Genomic DNA, 27,106 nt, shown 5'->3' with positions numbered 1-27,106 from the left:
TCCTTTTATAAGACTCTGTTCTCAGGTTCTCCTGCTGTATTCTTAGATACATACACAATGTGGCCAATAAATTGTCCATGGGATTGTTATATGAATGGTCCCACTAGTAAAAGAAGAGACTAGATTGGCCAATCATGGATAAACAAAGCGTAGGGGCGTACATGGAGGGCAAGCGGGGCAAGTTCCCTGGGTGGTTAGTGGCTGCCAAGAGAATAAGGGCAGTGAGTGGGGTTAAGCCGATCTTGAGATTTCAGGATCGATTTTAAAATCCAATCATTTTCCAGACGATCCCGATCGTGAAACTTGCTCGATCGCCGATCAGGATCCGATCTTTCCCGATCGCTCAACTCTATTAATGATATATAGATGAATAGGGTTGAGCCGATCTTGAGATAACCTCTGACCTCGATCCTGCCGGAAAAGATCAGGATCAGAATTCCGATCGCGATCGTGAAATTTGCTCGATCGCCGATCGGAGTCCGATCTTTTCAGATCCCGATCGCTCAACTTTAGCAGTGAGCCATTTGTCCTAGAGAAAGGAAAGCCTATAACTGCAGCTCAGAAAAATGGCAAATCAGCCAAATGCAGCCAATTACGCCACATACAGCCAATCATGGGTGAATTTTTTTAATGTGGCCAATCAAATTTTTGGCAGACACGAGTCCAATGTCGGACACTGCAAATGTTCACCGTATCAACCAAAATTGGCCAAGTTTTATCTAAAGCTAGGTTCACCTCTGCGCCAAACTCTCCATCGTTCAAGTCCACTGTGTGGCCCAAACAACGGAGAGCTGGACTGTTAAAACAGCAGGGACACCGACGGACCCACTGACTGTAATGGGGTCCGCTGTTTTCTAAGTTCTCCGTGCAGGACTTTTCTCTCCGCCTCTCCATTTTCAGCAGTTTCTACGACGGAGTGATTCTATGCACATGTATGGGAAACGTCAGAATTAGAGATGAGCGAGTACTGTTCGGATCAGCCGATCCGAACAGCACGCTCACATAGAAATGAATGGACGTAGCCGGCACGCAGGGGGTTAAGCGGCCGGCCGCCGTCAAAGCGGAAGTACCAGTTGCATCCATTCGTTTCTATGGAGCGTGCTGTTCGGATCGGCTGATCCGAACAGTACTCGCTCATCTCTAGTCAGAATCCTATTTGGCAGATTCCCCCATCTGGCCCGACAGGACCTGTCACTTTCTGCACTTGAGAAAGGGACGGGGTATGGTCCAAAACACGTCATTCTGTGCTGATACCTCAATAAATATCTTGAATTTTGGAACTCTGTATTTGTACCTTCCTTCCTCCACCAGTGAGCGCGGTTCTCCTATCACGGACCATTGGTCTCTACCGTTTCCTGTCCATAGTCTTCCCATGAAAACAAGGGGGTTCTCATTATCAGTAATGGGCTGCGTTGGATACCACTGTGTCCACCATGCAGATGTGAACAGAAAATAGAGGTGATACCAGCGGTACCGACATGACCCATCTATGTCATGGTCAACTAAAAGGGGTGCTGATCGCCCCGCAAACTTAAGAGGGTGATAGAAGTCCTAGGTCTTTCACCCCTCATGTCCTAATAGGTAACACATTTTCCCTTTTGAATATCATTACCATTGTTGTTATTGTCATTTCTCCCTAGAACGATGTCCCGAAATGTTGGCACAGATTGGCCAGTGGGGGGGGGGAGGGCTTCACATCTGTGTCCGGCTTTAACTTTTCACAAATTGCCAGGATTAACCCCTTCCGCTAAGGTTGGGAAATACATTGTATCCAAAAGGGAAAGGATTTTTGTGTTGTTTTACATAAATTCAAAAAGAAAAAAAACTAACAAAAATAAAGAAATTGTATAAAGTTTTTTGGGGGAAGCAGAGGAGTCTCGTTTCTTCTTAGTAGGTGGTTTATATTTTTGTATATTGGATGTTTAGGTCGGTAACTTCATGGAAAAGATAAAGAGAATTTTCAAAAAGTTCCACTAAACTATGAATCTACTCAATAAAAATAAATTTTCAAAAAGTTCTACGACTCTACTCAATTTTTGAAGCTTTGGACATCCTATAATATTATACAATACATTATAAACTGTCAGGTCTGTATCCTATAATAGTCCCATGTTTGAGTCCGCCCTTGACTTTGGATCTTCTACCATTACACATCCTCGGGACCTGAGGTCCGGTGAAGCCATGGCTCCTGTTGTTTAGAATAAGACTTTAATATGTTTTGTTCACGAAAGCTGATCAAAGAAAGTGTGATGTGAGGAGGAAGGGGTAGAAAGGAGGGAGGAGGGAAAAGGGGGGTTGAATTTGGAGGGGGAGCGAGGGAGGGGGCTATGTAACACCAGGAGGCTCTGTATAAAGCCCGGGATTGACTTAGAAGAACTTTAGTCACAGCCAAGGCAGACAAGCTCAGAGGACAAAAGACCACACAGGATTCAATAGAGTGCACAAACCATCAGTGATGCCTGCCTGATCTGGACCCATCACTTCTTAAGGAAGACTCTTCCAACCGCCTTATAGGATCCTATTCACTAACTGGCTGATATTACTTTCTACTTTACAAACTTCTACCTGTCTGGCAGGTCTACCACCAGCTTAACCACCTTCAGGCGGAGCTCTATCGACCATCAATTTAATACCCAACTGAGATATTCTCAACTTTTCTCCAAGTTTTGCTCCGGGGAGATATCTGCCTTGCGTTCCTAATTCTAGTCTGACGTTGCCCGTAAGACTGGCTTCACTTCGTCTTCACTCCTGAGATTTACACGTGAAGGTCAATACCATGACAGCCAAGTCTCCACTTCTTCTGGTGGTTCTTCTGTGTCTTCCAATGGTGAGTACCAACTATTCTGCTCCATAGATGAGGTAGAAGTAGGTTGATGGTTTTAACCATTGTCGAAAGATTGATCAAGATTTTTTAGAGGACGGTGTGTCTTGACTGGCCAAAACCATCATTTGTTGGTAAATATGACCCAATAAATGTTCATTATGGGTGAAATTGTCCATTTTCATCAAATTTAGTATTAGCAGTCAGTAGGATCTAGGTATCACTACTTTCTGTGTGTTCGCTTTGCATCAGTAATTTGGGTATTTTCAATTGGTATACTTGTCTCCATCACCTGACCCCCTTGCAAAAGACTATCAATATAGATGGCTGAGGTCCATATGCTGGTCTGGTCAAACTTTTTGATACCATTAGGATAAGCGCAACCGTTTCAACCACTTGGTTGTCTTCTGCTCTCCATTTTCTATGTTCCTCTTCCCAAAGAACCAGCCTCAGATACTTTTGTGACCATGTGCCTACTCAGTGGCCCAATAGCCATGTCTATATTTTCACAGGCGGAGGCGGCAGGAGTATTCGAGCTGAAGGTCCACTCCTTTACCAGTCCTCGCAGCGTGTGCGTAGCTGGCCGTTCTTGTCACATTTTCTTCCGAGTGTGTCTGAAACACGCCCAGCCCGTGGTGTCTCCAGATCCTCCTTGCACTTTTGGAACAGCCCTAAGCGATCTGATGGCTGTGGATCCCGGAGCCATAGCAGCGAGCAACCCCATACGAGTCCCTTTTCACTTCAAGTGGCCGGTGAGTAAAAGTCCAGCTGTTCGGGTATTGTGATAGTTCGTGTAACGTCCCATTTCAAGGCCAGGAGGCAGCGACATTGACTTGACCAGGTGGTTTCAGTGTTTTTGTTCCTTTCCAGTTGACAGCTGGTTGCAGAAGTGGCAGCTGCTGACAAAATAAAGGCTGAACTCTGACCCACATAAAGTCTTCAAAGACACTTGTAATATAAATGTGATTTATCTTGTAGCCCAAGACGTAATATAGAACATGGGCGGTAGATATACAGAAGGATCACATCTCGTGAACTTGATATTGTGATGACTGCTTTGAGTTCTACATCTACATTGTACGCAATGCCCTAACCGTGTCATTTATGATGTCGCACATCTTTACAGGCACCCTAGTGGGCTACGTTAGAGTTAAATAACTTATTCTAAGGCTGGTTTCACACCTGCATGTTTTTTCACGCTTCTCTGGTCCATAAGGGGAACGGAAAACCAAAAGTTGGGTCTCCCACACAATGAACTCTGCTGACTTATATTTGGGTCCATTGGTTTGTCATGGTGTCTGCCATTTTAATGGAAAAAAGTGCTGCACCCGACATTATTATTCTCAGTAAATTTAACACTGAGCTGTAGTTTGTGCTGGAAGTCTTCAACCATGGATGCTCGATTATTGATGGACTCTTTGTAGGATCTTCATCTATTGATTTGGATGTAGATACCCATTGCGTCAACAATAACCTTCATCTAATAACCACCCAGTTGGGTCACATGTCGATGTCCTCACACTTCTATATTTCCATTTCATTAAAGGGCTTTTTCAGGACGATGATATCGATGACCAATCCTTAGGATAGATTGTCAATATTTGACGTCTGGTACTACCACCAATCAGTTGTCTGAAGTGTTTGGGAGAACTTTACTTCCTCTTCGTAGGCCAGGGATGTCACATCCATTGGTCAATTGCCATTCAAAAGGATGCAATACCAGACACAACCACAATAACAATGTGGCAGTAAAGAGTCCACAGAGCTTGTCCAAACACTGTAGCCTATTCTATCAGCTGATCTGTGGGTGTTCTGGATTTCCCTCATCAATCTGATATTGATGATCTATCCTAAGGATAGATGATCACTTTAATAGTCCTGGAGAAACCCTTTAATATATTAACCATTTGAGGTTTCAAAGACCATCCAGATGTTTTGCCATCTACACAACATCTCCTTCTAGAGAAGAGTTATTCAGTGGAACCTCTTTGAGAAAACCACCTTTTCTATTACGGATTTTTCAATTTTCCATACTAGCCATCTTAAGAAGACCATTCCCCTAGAAGACCAATTTTCATGCCATTTTGGATGGTCGTCTCTAAAGGGTTTGACTGTAATTGGTTATGTTTACTGGTCTTCACTAGATGGGACTAAAGTCTTCTTTATAGGGTGCAACCATTCCTTTCCAATATTATATAAAGTGGGCAACTGTCAAATCAAAATTGCTTCAAAATTTCCAAAAACTTTCCAAAAGATTGGTAAATATGGCTTGATTTAGGACAAATTCTTTGCTCTGAGGGCGCCACTCTCCGTCCTCTCATCTTCATCTCTACTGCAATGCTGTTTCATCTTCGTCTTCACCAGGTATCTTTTAAGGTGTACCCAGAATGGTCTTTCAAGTCTCGAATATCTTTGCTCTTCTAACTCAATGCTCACGTATAACCTGGTCCATAGTCTTCTCATAGCTACGTCAAAAATACTTTACTGCGCACCCCCTCGCGCGAATACTTACCAAAATTTTCCATTTTATCTTGAGCTCCCAACTATTACTGACTCGGAAACTCTTGTTTCGTTGCAGGGTATTTTTTCTCTTATAATTGAATCGTGGAGCACGCACACAGCAGAGAAGTCTACGGGTAAGTTTCATATGGTCAGTAGGTGACAAGTCCTATACAAGTTGTCCACGAGTTTGTCAATAGTCACTCCACATAGTCAGTATACACAAGTATATATAAGTATATCGTTCTGCAGTTATAGAGCCAAGAGCAACTAAAGATATATCCATCTATATCTAAGGTATCAATGGCATGGTTGACAGATGAAGTCATCTGAAAAAAACTTGGCCACCTAGACCCAACCGTTGTAGTTCTCGAGTTCCACCAAATCAAGCAAAAACAAAGAGGTTTCCTATTTACATCAAGTTATCAATCCTTTCCACTTCAATCTCTATCCGATTTCCCATGAGGATCGCTCATGTTGTATCCTACTGTCATCTGGGGAAAGTCAGGATACCCCATTTACCGGGTACCTTTATTCTTAAAGGGATTTTCCAGATTAAAGCTATCCATGACCTAAGTATAGGTCATCAATTTCAGATCAGTGTGGTCCGTAACTCCACCCCTTTATCAATCAGCTGATACACAAAGCAGACAGCTCCATTCTCTGCGTAGTGGCCAGATCAGGTACTGCAGATCAGATCCTATTCACTGCAGTGACTCTGTTCTGCCACTACACAGAGAACAGCGCTGTCTGCTTCCTGATTGGTGGGGGTGCTGGGTGTCGGACCCTCACAATCTGGTATTGATGACCTATATTTTTAATCCAAATAAATACCCTTTATTTTCCTGGAGGCTGGACAAGTCAATGGGTGAAATATACCACTGTATAAGTATACAGTAATGTACAATAGTGATTTATCGTTATTAACCACAATGTGTACAAAGCCTAAGGCCACAACATCACATAGTGTTCGGACAGGTGTAATAGATTCCTTGTAGCATTAACCCCTCGCTCACTGAGATCTTTACTTATACTTTGACGTATAGCAGCTGTAAGTCACAGATACCACAATAAATAAAGGAGACACATGGTGCCCTTATGTCAGTCCCTTCACTCTCTCTCATTGTTATGGTATTCGCTTACTTATTCTTTGCTCCAATCCCCAGATACTTTATATCTGTTTACCATCACAGCCATTGTTTTCCTTACATTCCAATTAAAGGGGTTGTCCAGTTTAGAAAATAAATGGTCACCTATGCGATCTTCATCTCTTAGCTAGAGTAGTGAGTGGTGACAGAACATCTCTGGCTCTAGAGGACCTGTCCTATAAAACATAGACAACCCAATGATGTGAATCGACACGGTGTAATACTTCATCTCTCCTGCGGTGGTGCTGTGGGGAAATGAAACACCTACTGCCAAGTCTCCTCATGGATTATAGCTGATGGCCACTTATGTTTAGCTTATTGTCAAAAGCAGAGAACCCTTTTTATAAATCTGTCCACAGCTACGGCCACACTCTCGATACAATTTTTACATCAGTCAGATTTTTGCCCATTTATGACCATCCCTACAAAATGTCTAAAATACTACTAGTGTGTAAAAGTATACGGCCCATCTTGTCTTATCTTAGAGAAACACTAGTAGCTAGTAGATATATTAGCTCTCATAGATCCAACAAGGATGTCCAATATTCCACCCTGACCTTATAAATTTAGACATCTACTATGTTTAACCTAATATCCCTCGATAATCCATTGAAATAGTTGATGCTAATGTGGCAGTCGGAATCAGTTTGAGGTTTCTTGTCAGATAAAATGATTCTGAAGACCTTCCAACTAAATCTAGGAAATATAGTCTAAGACTATAGAAGCCTTCAGACTTGGTTGTCTTCTGCTGGTCCATTATTCTGCCAGAACCTACCCCCATTGGAGGATCCAGAGGTGGGCCATTCTAACGCTGGTTATAGCATTAGATTTGTAGAGCGGACTGTCCGGAACATAAGACTTTAGAAGATGATAACATTAACCGATAAGTTCATCGATGGTCAAGAAAGGCTAGTTCAAGGTTGTCCATCAAAAAACCTTGAGGCCTATAAACTAAAAGCAGAAGCGGGACAAGGACTGGTTAGCCGGTGTCCATAAACCAGAAGACAGGTCAAGTAGACAAGAGCCTGAAAGACTTAGAGGTCAAAGGGAAACGATGTACAAATAAAGGGAACCAAAGAACAATGCGGAGAACCCATATAAATCCTGGTTAACAGAGGAAAACAAGATGGTTCAGAGGACAAAGAGAATCTTAGGCTTGGGGCCAGCTGGGGAAGCCAACCTACGATATTGGGAATATGGTCAGACAGGGTGGCAAGATGTTTCCGAGATATTTTGCTGTACCTTTCCTGAGTCCATACGTATTATTCAGGATGATGTCTCTAGACGTCCATATTCTATTATTATTATTTATTTATTTATATAGCACCATTAATTCCATGGTGCTTTACATTTGGGCATTTTATAGTATTGTTGTACTGTATTGCCTTTGTATTGTATATTTTATGACGTGTTCCACATTGAAGTCAATTTTAGAAACATACAATAAAGTACAGGTTAGCTCGAAACACAAGCTCTGCTAAGGGTAAGTTCACATTGTTTTTTTGGTCCGGAACTTGAAGCGGCCTCCAGACTAAAATACAGGTAGCTGCGACTGGATGCCGATGCAGTGCAGTCACGCACTCCGCTCCAGATTAGGCCCAAATGAATGAGCCTAGTCGGGAGGAGGGAGTGTCTTCAGGTGGATGTCGGCTGAAAGAATGAACATGTCGCCTCTTTTTTTCCGGGAACCGGAACAAACGGCTCCCGAAAAAAAGAACTGACCGGCTCCCATTGATTTCAATGGGAGCCGTCTTTTTGGTCAAGAATTTGAAGTGGTTACGGCCTCAAAATCCTGGCCAAAAACCCCCCGTGTGAACTTACCCTAAAACGGTCTTTCACAAGGATGTAACCTATGTATACATTTTCTGTTCCTTGCAGAAAACCCCAACAACATGCTCAGTCGTCTGGCCACTCGTAGACGCCTGTCCGTTGGGGAGGACTGGTCTCAGGACATACACCTCGGGCAGCAGAGTGAATTACGTTACTCCTATCATGTCACCTGCGACGACCACTACTACGGCGATAGCTGCTCCGACTACTGCCGACCAAGGGATGACACCTTTGGACATTACGTCTGCGACCAAGAGGGAAAACGCTTATGTTTGGACGGATGGAAGGGAGAATACTGCGCTGAGCGTGAGTATCTCTGTGCACCTACCATAACTTTTTGTGCCCGTCGCTGTGAAATTTTCAATATTTGCTCCAAAGAGTCAGAAAAGTCTTTTATAGATGGTGCTCTAGGTAAAATTATTGGGATCCCCTTTGCTAGCAAGGAGATGTTACCATGTGAACATACCCTAGTACGTATAAATAATAGTGCCATATAGTGCCCACGTCAACAACCAACTTATGATATACTAACCATGACCCAGTCCCAACTACACGCTAAAAACAAAGGGTCCTAAACTGCACCACTGAACTTGGATGTTGGTGGTTATAAAGTGAATTCCCCCATGTAATCTGGCCCTACCATCAATCTTCCATGACATCTGTCAGACATAAAAAGGGTTGGATGGTGAGATAAGTACCGCCAGCTGTTTCCCTTACCCCTTCCATTGAGATTTTCTAAAGTTGTCAGGTTTCACAATGCACCTCTAGTGCACTACCATTGTCATACTGAGGTTTTATGGGAATTTCAAAGTATTTGGGAGGGACCTGAACAAGCGCACTTGATATTACATAGATAGATTCTCATTCTAATCCTTCTCTTCCACATACATCACTATAGGAGATCGTTTTGGATGTTGCATTGCCGCCCCATCCGAATAAACCGATAGGTTGCAAGCACAAAAGGGCCCTAGACCCGACCAGCTGTGCAGCCAGAACCTGCAGCATTTCTATGAATGTAAATCATGTCTTCAGATAATTGCCTCGAGCTCAGATCCCCGCTTGGTCCTTTCACACTGACTTTTCTCTCCAAAATGAGTCCCCAATTATCTGCATCGCTTATTATGGGCCTGAATAAGCAAACAGGGATCACATGAAGTCCTGCCGTGCTCCTTATACCAGGGGACACGGTCAGGCTCTGTACATAAGTTCTGCAAATACAAGGCAACTTTGCAAGTCCTAGCTGTGATTCAATGGGCTGGCTAAATCTTCCTCTAACTATTAACTTCGGCATCTACCTCCCTGTTTGCTTACCTCCCACTTCTGCCAATCCGTCCACAATGATATTCTTCTAAACTAAACACATTAGACAGGGTAGATAAAAGAAGAGGAGTCAGGGCCCGAGCACAAAGGCCTAAAAGCAGCATATGGTGACTGGTTATGGGCCGTGCCTAGCCCTTGCACCCTGCCAGACGGTCATCAAGGTAAATAGGAGTGTGTAGGGGGTTGGGGACATGTGGTTTTAACCAGATTTCATTGTGAGTAGCGAAGACAGATTAATAGCCCCCCTCCTTACATGTCCCCACTCCCCAATTGTTCTGTGCACAATAGAGACAGGCGGCGTGCATTAAGCACCCCCCATCCCCCCTCGGGCAGGTGCTGTTTGTGTATGGGGCTGATATCTGCAGTTACAACATATCATCTGTCTGCCACTCAGCAGCCATAGAGAAAAATCTAATAACACAGGGGACTGATGAGGGACGGTGCGATACAATGAGGGGCTGATGAGGGCCCGGGCTACTGACGCACATGCAGAGGCTAAGCAAAAGGGGCTTGTTAGCACATGCTAATAATGGAGGTTTGCTCTCAAAGCCATGGCTGGTAAAAAAATAAAATAAAATAATAATAATAATAAAAAAAAAAAAAATTATATATATATATAGTAAAAAGTAAAAAAAAAAAAAAATCATAACAATCATAAAGTGCAAAAGTATAATAAAATAAAAAAGTTTCCAAATTTCTTATGCAAAAAAAGTTACAAAAAAATTAAAAAAACAGAACAAATAAGTAAAATAAAAAATAAAAAGAAAAAGTTGAATAAAATAAAAAAAAAACTGAAATTGTAATGTAAAAAGTTAAACAATAAGAAAACAGAACAATTAAGCAAAAAAGTATACCGTATATACTCGAGTATAAGCCGACCCGAGTATAGGCCGAGACCCCTAATTTTACCACAAAAAACTGGGTAAACTTATTGACTCGAGTATAAGCCGAGGGGGGTGGGGGTGGGGGGTAATAATTAGGTATCATCATAATTAAGGTCCTTCATTAGTCCCCTCATGTATCTCACCAATTAGTAACCCTTATATGGGGCACACAGGGGTTAATATGAGGGACATGATGAGGTTAACTGTTATTAATGTGAGGCCCATGGAGCTACTGAAATTAAATGAATAACCCCAAATGCCTGACATTACTAGGCAGAGTACCTAAAGGAAGGTCCCCGTGTGTGTCACGTTACTGCAGCCTCCTCCAACTCCATACAACAGACATCTTCCATAAGACACAATGACTCCCAGCCACTCATCTGCAGGGGAGATGCTAAAGGTCCTCTGATGACGTCATGACCATGTGATCAGACTCTGATGTGGGCGGAGCTACTAGGATTTAGAATCAACCTTATCTGCAAATGTTACAGGACCTTTGATGACATCACAGTCATGTGACCTCATGACAAGCCAATCACAGAGCAGTAGCACTAAAGGACCTCCCCCTTCCAGTTTTCTGTGCTCCGTGGACCCTGACTTGTGTATAAGCCTAGGCAAGCTTTTCCAGCATGAAAAATGTGCTGAAAAGGTCGGCTTATACTTGAGTATATACGGTAATTGAAAAAAAAAAAAAAAATTCCGAAAATGTAATTCGAAAAGCTAAAAAATTTTTTTGAAAAAAAGAGAAAAATAAGAAAACAAGCTTAAAAACAAAACAAAACATAATTTTCCAAAATTGTAATGTAAAAAAAAAAAAAATTAGTAAAAATACAGAAAAAATATAAGCAAAAAAAACAAACAAAAAAAGCATAAAGTGAAAAAGTATAATAGTGAGGCCTAGTTCACACAGGGCTAGTGACCGCGTATTTTGGTCCTGATTTTGATGCGGGAAGTGCATCAGAATCAGGACCAAATTGCGACTGCCGCGGCTAGCCCGCTCCGGAGTAGGCCCAAATGAATGGCCTAGTGCGGAGGGATTGTCTTGACCTCTGCTTTGGATTCCGATCTGAGAAGGTCCCCAGGTGTTTCTGTCCAGCCTTCTAGTGAATGCATGGTGGCCGTGTAGAAAGAAGTAGGCTGATGGGTGAACAACCCTTGAGGACAATCATCTGGTGAACGCTTGTTTCTCCATATTGGAATTCACAATCGTTCGTACGAGCCGCAAATGTCCAAAGACACCGGGAAAGGACAAATGGGCCGAGAGCTTTGACAAAACACTCACTGAGCCGATAGCTATAAATCCCAACTTGTGTGAATAGGCTGAGTTGTCATACTAAGCACAGCCACTATAAGGCGCTGTGATTGGTAAGTGGTGAAGATGCCGCAGTGCTGCTGAACGCTGCAGAGTCTTCAAATAGCTGATCAGCAGGGGCTCTGGGGTGTTGGAACCTCTCTGATGTTTAATTTATGATATTGGTCTTTAGTCACCCCTGGTTTACATCTGTGTTCGGTAATCCATTTGGGGAGTCTACATGGGGATCCCCCGAACGGACTCCCGAACGCATTGGCAATCGGTGTGCAGTGAAAGCACATGGAGCCTATAGACTATTATGGGTTCTGTGGTGCGGACAGCATGCGGGAAGCACATGGAGACCCCATTATAGTTTATGGGCTCCGTGTACTTTCACCACTCACCGCTTGCCAATGCGTTCGGTAGTCCGTTCAGGGGGGTCTCCATGCGGACTCCCCAAAAGGATTACCGATACAGTTGTGAAACAGACCTTAAAGTGTTTGTCCCATTATGGACTCTTATTCCCCATCTACAGGACAGGGGATAAACAATGTGTCCCAGTAATCCGGAGGGGGTACTGACCGTCACCTTAAGTCCTCCTTGTGAATGCAGTGTGGTTGTGTGTTCACTACTGCAATGACCTCAGGTCCACACTGTTCTAGATGATTCACCTACACTTACTGCAATGACCCTGGGACCACATTGTTTTAGGTGACTCACCTGCACTACTGCAATGACACCCGGGTCCACATTGTTTTAGGCCATTCACCTGCACTACTGCAATGACCCAGGTAACATTGTTCTAGGTGCAATGAGGAATCGTACAAACTTCATTAACATGTGAATATGTTTGTTAAATGTGTTTGCACTTTCTTTTGCAGCGATCTGTCTGCCCAGCTGCAGTGAGGCTCATGGTTTCTGTGAGGTGCCCGGAGAATGCAAGTGTCGCATGGGATGGCAAGGTCGTCTCTGCGATGAGTGTGTGCGATACCCCGGGTGTTTGCACGGATCTTGCTCACAGCCCTTCGAATGCACCTGTCAAGAAGGCTGGGGTGGTTTGTTCTGCAACCAAGATCTGAACTACTGCACCAACCATAAACCATGTCATAATGGAGCTAGCTGCACCAATACCGGCCAGGGGAGCTACTCCTGCAACTGCCGAGCCGGATACACAGGAACCAACTGTGAGATTGAGAGCAATGAATGTGCCAGCAACCCATGCAAAAATGGAGGCAGCTGCAATGTAAGTTCACACTCTCAGTCTTTTCACACTAGCCAATGGGGTGAGTTGAGAAAACTGGGCTGCGGCTACATTGGTGACCCTGCACTTATAGTAAGCTGCATGGACATCACCAAGACTGGCAGGATGGAGCGGGGCCTTCTGTATCTCAATTAGTGGTCGTTGTAATACTGCAAGCCAATGGTGATACAAGACCACAGCCAGACAACGCTACAATGTGACCCTGGCCCAAATGTTTTCTCTCCAAACAACCACGCTAAGTTAGCCTTAAGATTTAGTAGTTAATCAGGGTCTTGAGCCCCCTGTTGTAGGGGCATTTGTATGGGTTGGTCTTCATGCAAGAGTCCATAGGACTGACAAACCTAACCAAGTACAGCCAGCTTTCTCCATCACTCCTGTAGATCGGGGGAGGCAACCAGAGTGTCGATTAAAAAAATCAAAGATGAGATTCTCGGAGTGACGACACCTAAACTAAAGTCATATACCACAAGCCATAACACAGAAGTGCTGTCACCAGATGCTTTAGGACACATGCACTCACTGCGATTTCCCGGGAAGCCCCTGTACTTACCAATTAGAAGCATTGACAGTCTATGTGCAGCCCCCAGTTAGTGGTCAATGTGTCCAGGAGTATTGTATGGCAGCACCTTATGGAGGAAACCTACTATATATCTGGATGAAACTGTTCTTAGGTCACTGGAGCTTTTACTTTGATGTAAAGCTGCATTAACATGGTGAAAAAAAGCCTGTGCAAAAAGACATCGTTCTGCAGAATAATGTCTCATAACGGCCCCTGAACACACTATTATGTCCCATAGTGGCCCCTGCACACAGTATTATGTCCCATAGTGACCCCTACACACAGTATTATGCCCCATAGTGACCCCTGCACACAGTATTATGTCCCATAGTGGCCCCTGCACACAGTATTATGTCCCATAGTGGCCCCTGCACACAGTATTATCCCCCATAGTGGCCCCTGCACACAGTATTATGCCCCATAGTGACCCCTGCACACAGTATTATGTCCCATAGTGGCCCCTGCACACAGTATTATCCCCCATAGTGGCCCCTGCACACAGTATTATGTCCCATAGTGGCCCCTGCACACAGTATTATCTCCCATAGTGGCCCCTGCACACAGTATTATGCCCCATAGTGACCCCTGCACACAGTATTATGCCCCATAGTGGCCCCTGCACACAGTATTATGCCCCATAGTGACCCCCGCACACAGTATTATCCCCCATAGTGGCCCCTGCACACAGTATTATGTCCCATAGTGGCCCCTGCACACAGTATTATCCCCCATAGTGGCCCCTGCACACAGTATTATGTCCCATAGTAACCCCTGCACACAGTATTATGTCCCATAGTGGCCCCTGCACACAGTATTATACCCCATAGTGCCCCCTGCACACAGTATTATGTCCCATAGTGGCTCCTGCACACAGTATTATGTCCCATAGTGTCCCCTGCACACAGTATTATGTCCCATAGTGGCCCCTGCACACAGTATTATGCCCCATAGTGGCCCCTGCACACAGTATTATGTCCCATAGTGGCCCCTGCACACAGTATTATGCCCCATAGTGACCCCTGCACACAGTATTATGCCCCATAGTGACCCCTGCACACAGTACTATCCCCCATAGTGGCCCCTGCACACAGTATTATATCCCATAGTGGCCCCTGCACACAGTATTATATCCCATAGTGGCCCCTGCACACAGTATTATCCCCCATAGTGAACCCTGCACACAGTATTATCCCCCATAGTGGCCCCTGCACACGGTATTATCCCCCATAGTGGCCCCTGCACACAGTATTATCCCCAGAGTGGCCCCTGCACACAGTATTATGTCCCTTAGTGGCCCCTGCACACAGTATTATGCCCCATAGTGACCCCTGCACACAGTATTATGTCCCTCAGTGGCCCCTGCACACAGTATTATGTCCCATAGTGGCCCCTGCACACAGTATTATGTCCCTTAGTGGCCCCTGCACACAGTATTATGCCCCATAGTGACCCCTGCACACAGTATTATCCCCCATAGTGGCCCCTGCACACAGTATTATCCCCAGAGTTGCCCCTGCACACAGTATTATATCCCATAGTGGCCCCTGCATACAGTATTATCCCCCATAGTGAACCCTGCACACAGTATTATCCCCCATAGTGGCCCCTGCACACAGTATTATCCCCTATAGTGGCCCCTGCACACAGTATTATCCCCCATAGTGGCCCCTGCACACAGTATTATCCCCAGAGTGGCCCCTGCACACAGTATTATGCCCCATAGTGACCCCTGCACACAGTATTATATCTCTTAGTGGCCCCTGCACACAGTATTATGTCCATTAGTGTCCCCTGCACACAGTATTATGTCCCATAGTGACCCCTGCACACAGTATTATCCCCAGAGTGGCCCCTGCACACAGTATTATGTCCCATAGTGGCCCCTGCACACAGTATTATCCCCCATAGTGACCCCTGCACACAGTATTATGTCCCATAGTGGCCCCTGCACACAGTATTATCCCCCATAGTGGCCCCTGCACACAGTATTATGCCCCATAGTGACCCCTGCACACAGTATTATGTCCCATAGTGGCCCCAGCACACAGTATTATGCCCCATAGTGGCCCCTGCACACAGTATTATGTCCCTTAGTGGCCCCTGCACACAGTATTATCCCCCATAGTGGCCCCTGCACACAGTATTATGCCCCATAGTGACCCCTGCACACAGTGTTATCCCCCATAGTGACCCCTGCACACAGTATTATACCCCATAGTGGCCCCTGCACACAGTATTATCCCCCATAGTGGCTCCTGCACACAGTATTATCCCCCATAGTGGCCCCTGCACACACTATTATGCCCTATAGTGGCCCCTGCACACAGTATTATGTCCCATAGTGGCTCCTGCACACAGTATTATGCCCCATAGTGGCCCCTGCACACGGTATTATCCCCCATAGTGGACCCTGCACACAGTATTATATCCCATAGTGGCCCCTGCACACAGTATTATGTCCCATAGTGCCCCTGCACACAGTATTATGTCCCATAGTGTCCCCTGCACACAGTATTATGTCCCATAGTGTCCCCTGCACACAGTATTATGTCCCATAGTGTCCCCTGCACACAGTATTATACCCCATAGTGGCCCCTGCACACAGTATTATGCGCCATAGTGGCCCCTGCACACAGTATTATGCCCCATAGTGGCCCCTGCACACAGTATTATGTCCCTTAGTGGCCCCTGCACACAGTATTATGCCCCATAGTGACCCCTGCACACAGTATTATCCCCCATAGTGGCCCCTGCACACAGTATTATCCCCAGAGTTGCCCCTGCACACAGTATTATATCCCATAGTGGCCCCTGCATACAGTATTATCCCCCATAGTGAACCCTGCACACAGTATTATCCCCCATAGTGGCCCCTGCACACAGTATTATCCCCTATAGTGGCCCCTGCACACAGTATTATCCCCCATAGTGGCCCCTGCACACAGTATTATCCCCAGAGTGGCCCCTGCACACAGTATTATGCCCCATAGTGACCCCTGCACACAGTATTATATCTCTTAGTGGCCCCTGCACACAGTATTATGTCCATTAGTGTCCCCTGCACACAGTATTATGTCCCATAGTGACCCCTGCACACAGTATTATCCCCAGAGTGGCCCCTGCACACAGTATTATGTCCCATAGTGGCCCCTGCACACAGTATTATGCCCCATAGTGGCCCCTGCACACAGTATTATGCCCCATAGTGGCCCCTGCACACAGTATTATACCCCATAGTGTCCCCTGCACACAGTATTATACCCCATAGTGACCCCTGCACACAGTATTATCCCCCATAGTGGCCCCTGCACACAGTATTATGCCCCATAGTGGCCCCTGCACACAGTATTATGCCCCATAGTGGCCCCTGCACACAGTATTATCCCCCATAGTGGCTTCTGCACACACTATTATCCCCCATAGTGGCCCCTGCACACGGTATTATCCCCCATAGTGGCCCCTGCACACAGTATTATCCCCAGAGTGGCCCCTGCACACAGTATTATGTCCCTTAGTGGCCCCTGCACACAGTATTATGCCCCATAGTGACCCCTATACACAGTATTATCCCCCATAGTGGCCCCTGCACACGGTATTATCCCCCATAGTGACCCCTTCACACAGTATTATCCCCAGAAGGGCCCCTGCACACAGTATTATGTCCCATAGTGACCCCTGCACACAGTATTATGTCCCTCAGTGGCCCCTGCACACAGTATTATGTCCCCATAGTGGCCCCTGCACACAGTATTATTCACCATAGTGGCCCCTGCACACAGTATTATGCCCCATAGTGACCCCTGCACACAGTATTATGTCCCATAGTGGCCCCAGCACACAGTATTATGCCCCATAGTGACCCCTGCACACAGTATTATCCCCAGAGTGGCCCCTGCACACAGTATTATGTCCCTTAGTGGCCCCTGCACACAGTATTATCCCCCATAGTGGCTCCTGCACACACTATAAAGCCCATAGTGGCCCCTGCACACAGTATTATGTCCCATAGTGGCCCCTGCACACAGTATTATACCCCATAGTGTCCCCTGCACACAGTATTATACCCCATAGTGGCCCCTGCACACAGTATTATGTCCCATAGTGTCCCCTGCACACAGTATTATGCCCCATAGTGGCCCCTGCACACAGTATTATGCCCCATAGTGGCCCCCGCACACAGTATTATGTCCCATAGTGGCTTCTGCACACACTATTATGCCCCATAGTGGCTCCTGCACACTGTATTATGCCCCATAGTGGCCCCTGCACACAGTATTATCCCCCATAGTGGCCCCTGCACACAGTATTATGTCCCATAGTGGCCCCTGCACACAGTATTATCCCCCATAGTGGCCCCTGCACACAGTATTATGTCCCATAGTAACCCCTGCACACAGTATTATGTCCCATAGTGGCCCCTGCACACAGTATTATACCCCATAGTGCCCCCTGCACACAGTATTATCCCCAATAGTGGCTCCTGCACACAGTATTATGTCCCATAGTGTCCCCTGCACACAGTATTATGTCCCATAGTGGCCCCTGCACACAGTATTATACCCCATAGTGCCCCCTGCACACAGTATTATGTCCCATAGTGGCCCCTGCACACAGTATTATGTCCCTTAGTGGCCCCTGCACACAGTATTATGCCCCATAGTGACCCCTATACACAGTATTATCCCCCATAGTGGCCCCTGCACACAGTATTATGTCCCTTAGTGGCCCCTGCACACAGTATTATGCCCCATAGTGACCCCTATACACAGTATTATCCCCCATAGTGGCCCCTGCACACAGTATTATGCCCCATAGTGACCCCTTCACACAGTATTATCCCCAGAGTGGCCCCTGCACACAGTATTATGTCCCATAGTGACCCCTGCACACAGTATTATGTCCCTCAGTGGCCCCTGCACACAGTATTATGCCCCATAGTGGCCCCTGCACACAGTATTATGTCCCATAGTGGCCCCTGCACACAGTATTATGCCCCATAGTGACCCCTGCACACAGTATTATCCCCCATAGTGGCCCCTGCACACAGTATTATCCCCCATAGTGGCCCCTGCACACAGTATTATCCCCCATAGTGGCCCCTGCACACAGTATTATCCCCCATAGTGGCCCCTGCACACAGTATTATCCCCCATAGTGGCCCCTGCACACAGTATTATGCCCCATAGTGACCCCTGCACACAGTGTTATCCCCCATAGTGGCCCCTGCACACAGTATTATCCCCCATAGTGGCCCCTGCACACACTATTATGCCCTATAGTGGCCCCTGCACACAGTATTATGTCCCATAGTGGCTCCTGCACACAGTATTATGCCCCATAGTGGCCCCTGCACACAGTATTATACCCCATAGTGTCCCCTGCACACAGTATTATACCCCATAGTGGCCCCTGCACACAGTATTATGTCCCATAGTGTCCCCTGCACACAGTATTATGCCCCATAGTGGCCCCTGCACACAGTATTATGCCCCATAGTGGCCCCTGCACACAGTATTATGTCCCATAGTGGCTTCTGCACACAGTATTATGCCTCATAGTGGCCCCTGCACACAGTATTATGTCTCATAGTGGCCCCTGCACACAGTATTATGTCCCATAGTGGCCCCTGCACACAGTATTATACTCCATAGTGTCCCCTGCACACAGTATTATGTCCCATAGTGGTCCCTGCATACAGTATTATGTCCCATTGTGGCCCCTGCACACAGTATTATATCCCATAGTGGCCCCTGTAGACGGTATTTTGTCTCATAGTGGCCCCTGCACACAGTATTATCCCCCATAGTGACCCCTGCACACAGTATTATGCCCCATAGTGGCCCCTGCACACAGTATTATGTCCCATAGTGGCTTCTGCACACACTATTATGCCCCATAGTGGCTCCTGCACACTGTATTATGCCCCTTAGTGACCCCTGTACACAGTATGATACACCATAGTGGCCCCTGCACACAGTATTATATCCAATAGTGGCCCCTGCACACAGTATTATCCCCCATAGTGGCCCCTGCACACAGTATTATATCCAATAGTGGCCCCTGTAGACGGTATTATGTCTCACAGTGGCCCTTCCAAACAGTATAATATACCAATTTTCGCCCCTCAGTAGTTAGTACTATACTCTGGGGTCTCTTCAGGCCCCAGAGTATAATAAGTGGAGGTCCAAGAGAGGTGACAAACATAAAAAACAATGTTACTCTCCTTCTCTGCGCTCCGCAGTGACTCTGTGTTCTGTTCAGCGCTTCTCCCTGACGTCGGTGACCACGGATTGGGTTGTAGGGGTCACGCCGGCGTCATTGTGTGTAATGACACCGGATATGACCCCTGAAGCTTCAAAAGCGCCTGCAGAGCACAGCACCACTCCAGAGTGCAGGTAAGATGAGTAACATTGTTTTTTTATTTTCCATCATCTGCCCTGGACCTCCGCTTATTATACCCTGGAGCCTAAAGAGGCCCAACAGTATAATAATAGCTGTTTCATTTCAACCGTGTTTGGTCCGAGCGAGGACTCGGGCTGCTGTGCCAAAGAAATAAGGCTGGTGCACCGGTGGTTGCTGAACTCTGCTGTAGACTTTGCATGGAGTAGTAGGGTTGCATGTGCTCCATACAAATGCCTCCAAAACAGGGATTAGGAGCCCATTCTAGTGACCCTGAGGTCCCAATGCTTGATCTTCCACTGATCAGCTTTCATGTAAGTAGATGATAAATGCTTCTCTCAGGACAACCACTTAGAAAAGGTGTCCTGAACCCCATTGAAATACTGGTCACAGAGCAGCAGCGCCCTCCACTGAATAGATGTGTCAGTGCAGCTCTGAGACTATTACTTTCAGCTCCGTCCTCAGCAGTAGCTTATAACACCATGGCCATATCTGCTGATTGGTGTAGAGTCCTTAGGTCGGACCCTTATGGATCGATACTGTAATAAAAACATCTGGGGCCTGAAAAACCCCTTTAAGTTATGGTCTTGACTCCCATATGCTATCTCATTCTTAACAACTATTGCATATTTAAAGGAACACTCCAGTAAGAACTGATATACAAAGGTATGCCCAAGGCAGAAGGACTCTCTGTGTCACCTATATCCTTATCACATTATCTGTATTACCCGAGTGTTCCTTTAAGCCGTCATCCATTATTGAGCTACTTTCTTTCATGGCACTAACATGCAGGCTGTAAAATCCAACCATTCTGTCCAGTTTTTGTTTTCACGTACTCAGCTTCTTTTCTCTCCTGAGCAGGCTTGATGTAGACTTGTTCGATATGTCCGCTGCCCTTCTATCAGGTGCAGCGATGGATAGTAAATCCTACCCACGTCCCTGTTTCCCCTGCAACACAACAAATATGGCTTTTCCACAGTGCACGGCCTCAGACTACAGCAGTGAGACCCTCGTGAGATAAAGGCTACGTCCACCTAGGCAACTACTGTATCACAAATAAAGCAACTTTGCAATAGATCTCAATTAAAAAATTTGTATCGGTTTGTTCGTAGTCTGTTAGCATGGAAACAGTCTGTATAGGTGCTGCACAAGCAAAGCCGTAAGAGATTTTTATCCAGACCTATTGCAAAGTTGCTTCATTTTATATACATACCGGTAAAATATTTGAGAAGGTCGACGCAGCCTTTAAATGGCCCTCCCTTTAAGAACAGATTGCACGACGATGTTAGGACTCTTTAAATGCAAAAAAATAAAAAAGCTCGAGTAACGTACCTGGACCTGTCATAGAGAACGCTACATGACATGATAGTCATTGCCATAAACACAGAATGATATATGTATATTGTAAGGTACGTATGTACTCCATACCTGCATCCTAACATAGATATAGAGCACATACTGCCATACACTAACAAATACTACATTCATCCCTACACATACATACCCACCATAGAAAATACATACATTTCCATTATCATTATGAATGTGGTTGTAATAGGGGACCTTTCATGTCCTTCTGCACCTGCGGTTTTAGATACGGCTGAATTAATCGCACTGTCGGCTTTCCCGTTCTGTGCCCCGGGACTGGAGATATCGGTGCCATTAATTTCAGCACCAATGTCTGCCCACCGTCAGAAGGAGGTTCCTGACAGTCTAGCTGGATTGTGAGGGACACCATAGTCCTGTCATAGAGGGTGTTCCTTACCGCCCAGTGCTGACTCTGAACTGTGAGGAACGCCCCCTCACAGTACAGGGCTATGGACGAGTACAGTCGGAGGGGAAGGGGGGGGGGGTGTTCACTTCCTTCGCCCTTCTGACAGTGGGCAGACATCGGTGCCGAAACTAACGGCACCAACATCTCCAGCCCCAAAGCACAGATCGGGAAGGCTGACACTATCGGCTTTGTAGCGGTACATAAACCCGCATGTGCCCGAGGACATGAAAGGTCCCCTCTTTAAAGGGGTTTTCCATAGTCAGATTTTTTGTAAAAAGAAAAAAAAAAATGCATCTTTCTAAAGCCCGGTTGACATCTATGTTTGGGTGCCCACTTGGGGACCCCTTAATGGAAACCTATCCACATAAAAAAGCGGCTAAGGAAACCGGCAGACCCCATAGACTATAATGGGGTCCGTGTGGTTTCTGTTCATTTTGTGAAGTGAAAAGTACTGCTTGCAGATGAGAACCGGGCCTTAGGGAGAAATGGCCACGTTTTTCTATTTCTGGACAACCCCTTGAGGCCTCCTGCACATGGGCAAATACGGTCCGGTCAATGTGGTCCATAGATTGGGTGGATTTCCCAGCTCAATCAGGACTCCTTGCATCGTAGTAATCTATAATGTTAGGAGTCCCTGCCTCCGTCCTATGCGGGACAATGGCGGCACAAGGATGCAGGGACTCCTAGCCCCATGGATCACTATGATAGTTGGAGTCCCGCTCTCCTGACTAGCTTTTTGTTTGTATAATGTGGGCAATAGATAGTCCTGATTTTCCACACTGTATTTGCTTGGGTGCACGGGGCCTTAACGTTAACCCTTAATCTCCCATTGCACTAGGTTTTACGAGTCCCCTCCCCCATGACGTACATGTTTTTGTAGAGATCTTAACCTAAATTGTTATTAATGACTCCTTTTCTCTCTGTGTCCTTGTACACCCTCTTTTCCCTCCCCTTCATTTGTTTTGTCCACCATTATCCTCATGACTTGGTTACCGCCATTTCCAACCTTTAATTTGCCAACGAAACCTTTCTCCAAATGTCTTTCTGCTCATCTTCCCTCCATCATCCCCCTCCCTCTTATTCCACAATGCCCCCCCACCCTCTCCTCTCTCAGGACCTGGAGAATGATTACAAATGTGTGTGCCCTCGAGGTTTCTATGGCAAGAACTGTGACATAAGTGCCATGACGTGTGCCGATGGGCCTTGCTTTAATGGTGGCACTTGCGTAGAGAAAAGTATTGTGGGCGGTTACATCTGCCGCTGTCCTATCAATTACCACGGATCGAACTGTGAGAAAAAAATTGATCGGTGCACCAACAACCCGTGCTTGAATGGTGAGTCTCCACCCTGAACGACCAATGTGTATCGTAAATGGATTTTGATTTTCAATGATTTTTATCTTGTTTTTAAAGGGATCCTATCATTGGATATGCTTTTTTTATGACTAACACGTAGGAATAGCCTTAAGAAAGTCTATTCTTCTCCTACCTTTAGATGTCTTTTCCGCGCCGCCGTTCGGTAAAAATTCCGGTTTTCTTCAGTATGCAAATTAGTTCTCTTGCAGCACTGGGGGCGGTCTCAGCCCGGTCTCAGGACGGAAGAAGACACAGGGAGAGGCCGTTCCTGAAGAAGATGGAGGCGTCGCTGGAGAGTTCTCTCACAGCATTGGGGACACCCTCAGTGCTGTTTGAGCGCTGAGACCGCCCCCAGTGCTGCGAGAAAACTCATGAAGGTAGAAGAATAGCATTTCTTAAGGCTATTCCAACCTGTTAGTCAGGAAAAAAGGGTATCCAATGATAGGATCCCTTTAAAGGGGTTTCCAAGGCGCACACATTGATTACCTAGGCTAAGGATAGATCATAAATATGGGATTGGTAGTGGACAGACCCCCGGTACCCCCACAGATCTGCTAGTTTTGACCACAGTGTTTGGCTGAATAGCGTTGACCACTTGATTGTGACTGAGCTGTACCATGTGACTGATAAAAGCGACCATACTCACTGCACAATTGATTTCGGAATAATTGGAATTTTTTCGCTATCCCCACCACTGTTCCTGAGCAATCTGTGCAGTTAGTTTCAGCACCATTATATTGTTTGGTGTCAGGTGGGCGGTCCCTGTCTTTCTGTCCTGTTATCCTGGACAACACCTTTAATCCCTTGTCCAGAGGGATGAAATTCTCTAGAAAAGGGTAGAGTAGGTTAAAAAAAAATAAAAGAAGCAATACGAAATTCATCAATGCTCCAATGCTGCCATCCTGATGCTTCCAGGTCTCCCACCTTCTACTCCTTGGTCCACCACTCCAGCCAATCACTAGACACTATGTTGACCCGCCTCTGCCACGGATTGGCTAAGCAGTATTCCCCCCCCCCCCCCAATTTTTTTTTCTTAACAAACCCCTTCCAGTATGACACCCTAAACCTTTTTACCTTCTTTCTCAGGTGGCCACTGCTTGGACGTTGGCCGCAACGCAGTTTGCAAATGTCGTTTAGGCTTTTCAGGACCTCGATGTGAAGTAAATGTTGATGACTGTGCCAGCAATCCCTGTGCCAATGGCGGTACCTGCGTCGACGGGCTGAACACTTACACTTGTTCCTGTACTCTTGGCTACGGCGGTAAAGATTGTACCCAACGAGTAGATGCCTGCAGCTCCAGGCCTTGCCTTAATGGTGGCACTTGTTATACCCACTTCAGTGGCCACGTCTGCCAATGTCCCTCCGGATTCATGGGCTCCAGTTGCGAGTTCAGGGTGCAGGAACCAACGTCATCTTCCTTCCATGCCGATCCCCCATCCAGCCTGGCCCTGACGGCTTGCCTGGGGGTGATCACGTTGTGTTTACTGGCCTGTGGACTGATACTCCTCATGAGAGGTCTCAAGAAAGGCCTTATCAACCAGAAAGGAATGGTCAACAATGACTTGGAGCACAAGAACAACCTAAAAGAGAAGGAGCCGTTCCTCATCTCGCCTCCTCATTTCAAGATGCCCAATCAGGACTGTCTTAGGGAAAAATCTCGGAGCAAGCAGAAACTGCTCCCGACATCCGACATGGAAGAGGAGAGAGACGGCCGGCGGTGAGTAACTCTTCCGTCACCTGTGAATGAGCGCTGTGGCTATTAAAGGGTTACTATAGTGGTAGGTACCTGCATATCTAATTTTCCTTACATATAGTCTTCTATAACAAGTACATGTGTTTCTTATAGTACAAAGTCAGAAGTCAGAAACTGCAATGCGTCGGGGCAGCACCAAGACGCTCTATTCCACCCTATCTACCTGCTCCCTGGTTCCTCGGAGCAGTGCGTGTTCGCCACAGAGGTAACAAGCCTTCCTTTTATCCTAATCCTGTCACTCAAAAACCGAACAGAGGTTGCTGTATATCACCATGTTTTCTCTTACCTTAGGTCTAACCCACTCCAGGCCCAAGATGCTGACTGTCGTCCTTACACTTCCTACCTTTTCCGCTATTGCCGTCCATAGCGCGTTATTTATTGGACAGCCCGCCCCTCTGTACATATAGAGATGTATATATATTTTTATATTTATTATCTGCGCTGCTGCTAAAAAGGACTGCAGAAAAATAAATAGCTTATCAACCCCTTTGCCAAAGGCTTCAGAACCGACGGGTTCTACTTCCTCCCGCTCTCTGGTGACCCCAGTACATTGGAAGGGAGCTTTAAGGAGGACACGATGAGGCGACCTACCACACCGGACCCTCGCCCGACTCCTCCAACTTCCGAAGAAACCTCATGAATGGACGTTTATTTATTCAGGAGCTGATCCTGGACTTGTTTTTGATCCAAAGCGTTTATTTAACTTATAGACGGTTTATATACTCCTCATATCTATGTTCCTGTTTATAGCTTTGTTATGCTTGTAAGACTCCGACCTACTAAATGTATATTTAATACGGGCGACTCCGAGCGAGTGATTTGGTGACAGCAGATACAAAGATGGCCACATCCATGGGGCCATCTAAAGGACTTAAAGGGATAGTTATAGGTTACCCACGGGACATGGGATAACTGCTAAATTGTCTGGGTCTATTTCTCTAACTACACAAGGGAACACAGAACCTGAGAAGGTGTACATGTCATGTGACGGGAACCACGGAAGTGATCACGTGACTTCATCAGGGTCAGAAGAAAGGGGGGCCACTCTGGTTAGGACGATATATTAAAAAGTTGCTTTAGAAAACCTCTGGGTCCCGGACCCCACGGGCCTAGGCGCTCCTATAGCTGGGCACCTTCTTTATAGCATCTCCTTTCGGATACATTTTGAGCTTTGTACCCAACATGGTCTTCAGTAGTTCTATTTTTTTTGTATATGATCTTAGTGTGTTCCACTAGACAAATGCTATTCACCTTATACTATCTCTATTATCCTGTTCTTGCAATATTCTGCTTTCGCTTTTACTTTGAGTGTTACGCTAGGATCACACCAGCGCCCGGAGTCCGTTCTCAGAAAGCTGTCAGACCGGGTCCAGCCGTGAGCGCCAGTGAGCATTTTATGCTCTCCGCCGCGAAACCGTTTTTTTTAAACTGGACACAGAGTACTGCATATCCGACTGTGTCCGATTTAAAAAAAAAAAAAACGGTGTCGTGGCGGAGAGCATAAAACACTCACCGCCGCTCACGGCCGAACATCTTTCAAACCCATTCAAATGAATGGGTATGAAAGAGTCCTGCAGGTTTCCGTCTCCTGCTCAGTTTTGTGCAGGAAACGGAAACCTGCAGAACGGAGACCGGGCGCAGATGTGAACGAGCCCTTACCTGTTTTATTAATCAGTTATTTTAGCTGATTAACAAAAAATGGTGTTCTGCGGACTTCGATGCCTCCCCTCACGCTACGATGATTATATATAAGTGAAGCACGTTCCACCTGATCCCGCAGCTTTGTGTTTCTATCCAGTGTCTCGATAACTTCTTCCTTAGCCCTTATTGGGGTTTTCTGGACCTAAAAGATTAATGGCCCAAATTTAGGCAACATCACACTCACTGGTTGTAAGGTATAGCTGAATGAATGGGGCTGAGCTGCAATACCAAGCAGAGCCCGTACATAAGGTACAGCATGGTGCCGGGTATTACGAGGGTGCAGCACTCACCCACCGGTGCTCTCTTTAGCTGATCTGTGGGAGGATCTCGAGTATTGGCCCCCTTATCAATAAGATATTGGTGATCTTTGTAGAGATGGGGGTGGGGGTCAAAAATAATTAACTCTCTGACAAATCCACGAGGCTTAGGCCACACATTGCAGAAAAAAAAAATGCTTTTTGTTGCAGATTTTGTTGTGTTTTTTTGGGCTTCAAAAGCTACCAATCCTAGT

The 27,106-nt window shown here is 46.0% G+C and overlaps 1 protein-coding gene across 1 annotated transcript; it reads left to right on the top strand.

Moving 5' to 3' along the window:
• Positions 1-2,721: 2,721 nt before the first annotated feature.
• LOC142185599 (uncharacterized) lies at positions 2,722-25,677 on the top strand. Its single transcript, XM_075261025.1, has 9 exons — positions 2,722-2,827; positions 3,334-3,573; positions 5,400-5,457; positions 8,347-8,604; positions 12,675-13,036; positions 22,901-23,120; positions 24,228-24,858; positions 24,988-25,156; positions 25,645-25,677. The coding sequence occupies exons 1-9, from the start codon at positions 2,777-2,779 to the stop codon at positions 25,675-25,677; spliced, it is 2,022 nt and encodes a 673-aa protein (XP_075117126.1). The 5' UTR covers positions 2,722-2,776.
• Positions 25,678-27,106: the final 1,429 nt, after the last annotated feature.

Source organism: Leptodactylus fuscus, chromosome 11 (genome assembly GCF_031893055.1).
Source record: "Leptodactylus fuscus isolate aLepFus1 chromosome 11, aLepFus1.hap2, whole genome shotgun sequence".
Taxonomy (NCBI): domain Eukaryota; kingdom Metazoa; phylum Chordata; class Amphibia; order Anura; family Leptodactylidae; genus Leptodactylus; species Leptodactylus fuscus.
Note: the sequence above shows the minus strand (reverse complement) of the source record. Positions and strands in the feature narration are given on the sequence as shown.